At 39.2% G+C, this 4,816-nt stretch overlaps 1 protein-coding gene across 7 annotated transcripts in view; it reads left to right on the top strand.

Annotated features, from left to right (window-relative positions):
• Tanc2 (tetratricopeptide repeat, ankyrin repeat and coiled-coil containing 2) overlaps positions 1–4,816 on the top strand; it is a 316,075-nt gene that overhangs the window by 197,875 nt on the left and 113,384 nt on the right. For all 7 annotated transcript variants that reach the window (XM_029484218.1, XM_029484219.1, XM_029484220.1 and 4 more), the window contains one exon: positions 1,447–1,572. In XM_029484218.1, coding sequence (XP_029340078.1) covers positions 1,447–1,572 — 126 coding nt within the window. The remainder of the gene's footprint in view (positions 1–1,446; positions 1,573–4,816) is intronic.

Below are 4,816 nucleotides of genomic sequence, written 5' to 3' on the forward strand. Positions count from 1 at the left end.
CACACACACACACACACACACACACACACACACACAGACACAATGGGTTGGGTCCTCCCATATCAATCATTAATCAAGAAAATACTCGAAGGTTTGACTCTAGACAATCTAATGAAAGAACTTTCTCAATTCAGGTTTCTCTTCCCAAAGTAATCTAGCTTCTGTCAGGCTGACAGGAAACTGACTATAGCAATCATCTTCTGTAAATCTCACATGTAATAGAATTTCTCACGTGAAAAGTACTGTGTAGGAATTTTGTGGTAAAACATATGAGGCCCCACAGTCATGAAAAGGTAAGCCTGGGGCTTTCTTTTCTTTTGCTGTATTTATGCCAGTCTTCAGTGATAAGTTGGTAACTGTATTTTATGGAATAAAACCAATACTCGGATATTTCTTTCAAGTTGAAACATCCATATAGACAATGTTTTTATTTCCCTTTTAATTTTTAGAAGTTCATCTGTTTCTTTTAGCACATGAAGAAACTTCCCTTTTACTTCTTCTATTGTAATTTTCTTTTTTTAATTAGATATTTTCTTTATTTACATTTCAAATGTTATCCCCTTTCCTCATTTCCCCTCCAAAAACCCCCTAGCCTATCCCCCCTTCCCCTGCTTACCAACCTACACACTCCTGTTTCCCTGTCCTGGCATTCCACTACACTGGGTCATCGAGCCTTACAGGACCAAGGGTCTCTCCTCTCATTGATGTCTGACAAGGCCATCTTCTGCTACATATATGGCTGGAACTATGGGTCCCTCCATGTGTACTCTTTTGTTGGTGGTTTATTCCCTGAGAGCTCTAGGGGTACTGGTTGGTTCATATTCTTGTTCCTCTATGGGGCTCCCCTTCATCTCCTTCGATCCTTTCTCTAGCTCCTCCACTGGGGACCCTGTGACTGTGAGTATCCACTTCTGTATTTATCAGGCACTGGCAGAGCCTCTTAGGAGACAGGTATATCAGGCTCCTGTCAGCAAGCACTTGTTGGCATCTGCAGTAGTGTCTAGGTTTGGTAACTGTATATGGGCTGGATCCTCAGATGTAATTTTCATGAGTCAGACATTTAAAAGCAAAATAGTATTTTATATTAGACTGGACACTTGTTTTAAAATGTTAAATTGTTTATACTGTTATCTACAACTTAATAATAATTTTAGACTTTTCTAGCTTGTTTCTGTTCATCTATTTGAATAGAAAATATATTTCACTGTTAATGTTTAGAACCTCAGATCTGTGATGTTCTTCTATCTGAAAGAATCAGGTGGAATGAAGTTTTAATTTTTAAAAAATATTTGGTTTTGTAAAGACAAAATAAATGGATTATATATTGTTTGGGGAGGAGGTTTCTGCTCATGTAAGCTTTGATTCAAAGGTATGCCAGACAGCAACTAAATAAAAAAAAAAATTCTAAACTTGCATATGGTAACTAAATTCTTTCTGTCCTGTTAGCCACCAGCTCTGCCCACTTGGAGGATCTTGCTTACCTGGATGAGCAGAGACACACTCCTTTGAGGACATCCCTTAGAATGCCAAGACAGAGCCTGAGCGGTGCTCGCACACAGCAGGATCTCAGAGGTCAGAATACCGAGGGCTGAGGGGTGGGTGGTCAGAACAAGGGGAAATGGACAAAAAATGTTTTTTTTAAAAAAATTCTTTGGTTAAAGACCTTCTTGATGTCTTCTACCATCATCATGAGATATGCCTTTAAATCCAGGTCTAGGTTTTCGGGTGTGTTGGGGTGCCCTGGACTGACTGAGGTGGGAGTACAGGGTTCTGATGATGGTGAGTGGTCTTGGTTTTTGTTAGTAAGATAGATATAAGATACAATTTGCTAAACACATGAAACTCAAGAAGAACGAAGACCAAAGTGTGGACACTTTGCCCTTTCTTAGAATTGGGAACAAAACACCCATGGAAGGAGTTACAGAGACACAGTTTGGAGCTGAGACAAAAGGATGGACCATCTAGAGACTGCCATATCCGGGGATCCATCCCATAATCAGCTTCCAAACGCTGACACCATTGCATACACTAGCAAGATTTTGCTGAAAGGACCCAGATATAGCTGTCTCTTGTGAGACTATGCCGGGGCCTAGCAAACACAGAAGTGGATGCTCACAGTCAGCTATTGGATGGATCACAGGGCCCCCAATAGAGGAGCTAGAGAAAGTACCCAAGGAGCTAAAGGGATCTGCAACCCTATAGGTGGAACAACAATATGAACTACCCAGTACCCCGGAGCTCGTGTCTCTAGCTGCATATGTATCAGAAGATGGCCTGGTCGGCCATCAGTGGAAAGAGAGGCCCACTGGTTGTGCAAACTTTATCTGCCTCAGTACAGGGGAACGCCAAGGCCAAGAAGTGGGAGTGAGTGGGTGGGGGAGTGAGTGGGGGAGCGGGTGGGGGACTTTTGGGATAGCATTGGAAATGTAAATGAAATAAATACCTAAAAAAAAAAAAAAAGTTCTTTTTCTCCTATCCCCAAGCTTGATCTTACTTTTAAGGAGTGGGATGATCTACTTTAATACGTAACTAGACAGATCCACAAATAGACTGTTCTTATAGAAACATGTTGTAATTTTGAAAGAAACCAAATGGAAAAGAGCAAGTACTGGTGGAGGAAAAGCCAGAGGTAACTGTTGACCAACGTCAGCCCTGACCATATTGGAGGTATACTGATCTGTATTTTACTAGAATTTCTCTCATTTTTAATCTACTGACTGTTTCTAGTAACATATAGCACATTTATTTTCTTGGTATTTCAGACAGTGCTGGCAACAGCTAACCAACATCCTTTCACTAACTTATGCACTCTGTTACTTATTTTCCTCCCTCTTGTGGCAGAATACACAGCATCTTAAGGATGGAAGAGCTGTTGTAGCTCATAGTGGGAGGGTGTAGTTCATCCTAGCAAGGAAGGAATGGAAACAGAACACACTGCATCCATGGTCAGGAAGCAGAGGCAGGAATACCAGTGCTCAAACTCATACTCTGCTTTGTAATCAGTACAGGAGCCCAACCTACAGGACGGTGTTATCCACATTCAGGGCGGGTCTTCTCTCCTCAGCTAAGTCTTTCTGGAAATATCTTCATGGACATTCCACAAAGGTGTGTCTCCATGGTGATTCTCAATCCTTCAAGTTGATATGCTGAAGATTAACCATTCCAGGAGACTATTTATATTCTCTGTGGCTCCAATAAGAGGAACATAGTCTTTTCGTTCACTTTATTATGAGAATAGTCTCATTGTGGAGATTGCTGCTCTCTGTGCCTCTTTGCTCAAATGAACCTTCTCTGATAGCTTTTAACACAAACACATAGCATTCCTCTGATACCTAGAAATCTATAGCCCTGTTTTTTTATTTTATAGCTTATTTTCATATTGTTGTTGCTTGCCTCTTTTATCCTTTGTCCTTCCCTAAGCCATGCATTACTCACACAGGAAAGAACTTACCCATGCCTGCTGCCCATTCTGGAAACCATTTTCCTCACAGCTTTTCAATAACAGCCAAGCAAATGGAAACATAAAATGACTAATTGTATCACTATATGTCACCATAGTCACATTAACAATAGTCAGTAATCTTTTAGTTTGGTTCCTAATCTTTCTCCATACTATTTATCATTTCTATAGTTTATCATATACTAGTTGCTTAGTATATTTAGTTTTTTACTTCCCTTCTAGAAAATGAAATTATGGGCTAGCAAGGTGAAATGATTTAGCAGATTAAGGATGCTTGCTATGAAACCTGACAACCTGAGTTTGATTCCCACATGGTAGAAGGAGAGCTGACCTCCACACATGCATACACACACTAAATTAATAAATAAGTGTATGGAACAACTCATCAAAAAGACAATGGAATTGTGTCAAGCACTATTTTAGACTGTTCATACCCAAAGCTTACACAGATTTGATGAGAAGACTAAATAATTTATTGGTCCAGGGCCACAATACACAGGAATATTAAATAAAATTGAATACAACTACTGACCTGTCTAGACCATCAGATTTGTTCGCAGATCTACTACATTGACATGACTTTGTATTTCATTACTGGGAGACATAAGAGTGTTTTATTTTCTCATTGTCTAATTATAGGCATTATTCTACATAGAAAAAATGACAGCTTTCAGTTCTATTAATTTAGAGCCTCTTTAATATTGAGTCCCACTGCTGTTTGAAATCACATACATGCTTCTGGTATGTAAAGATGTAATAAGATTTTGATGATACAAGAGCATATCAATACTGGTGGTGTTGATATTTACACAGATATCAGTTACATCTTGATTATAACAAAGTTTTTTTTATTAGCTTTAGCTTGAAGAGTCAGATAATGAAAGTACATCCATAGATTTTATTCCAAAGTATACCTATTTTTACAAAGCCTCAAAAATAGTGTTTCTAATGATATTAATTTAATACTCCTTCAAAAACTTTACATTAGTACTCAAGCTGGACATTTCCCATTAGTGAAGATGCTATATTAGTGTTTCAGTCTCTTCGGGTTGTCTCTGTTTCTCAAGAGGCTTACACTAAGCAATCAGTTAGAACTTACTTTCTCAGATGAGTGTTTTGATCCAGAAGAGACAGGGTGTTTACTTAGTAGTTTGGTCTTCTAAAATTAGCATACTTTAATTCATTACTCCAAAATTAGCATACTCTGGAAAATAATCAAGCTCAAAAAGTAACATGTAATCTTGATTACTGTGTACAAAGAAATTGAATGACGGTAGGGCCACAAGCCTCTTCCGGTCAGAAAAGCACCGGGGTAGCTAGGGCGCAGGGTCGGCTGACACTCGCCAGCTACCCACA

This window comes from Mus caroli, chromosome 11 (assembly GCF_900094665.2).
Source record: "Mus caroli chromosome 11, CAROLI_EIJ_v1.1, whole genome shotgun sequence".
Taxonomy (NCBI): Eukaryota; Metazoa; Chordata; class Mammalia; order Rodentia; family Muridae; genus Mus; species Mus caroli.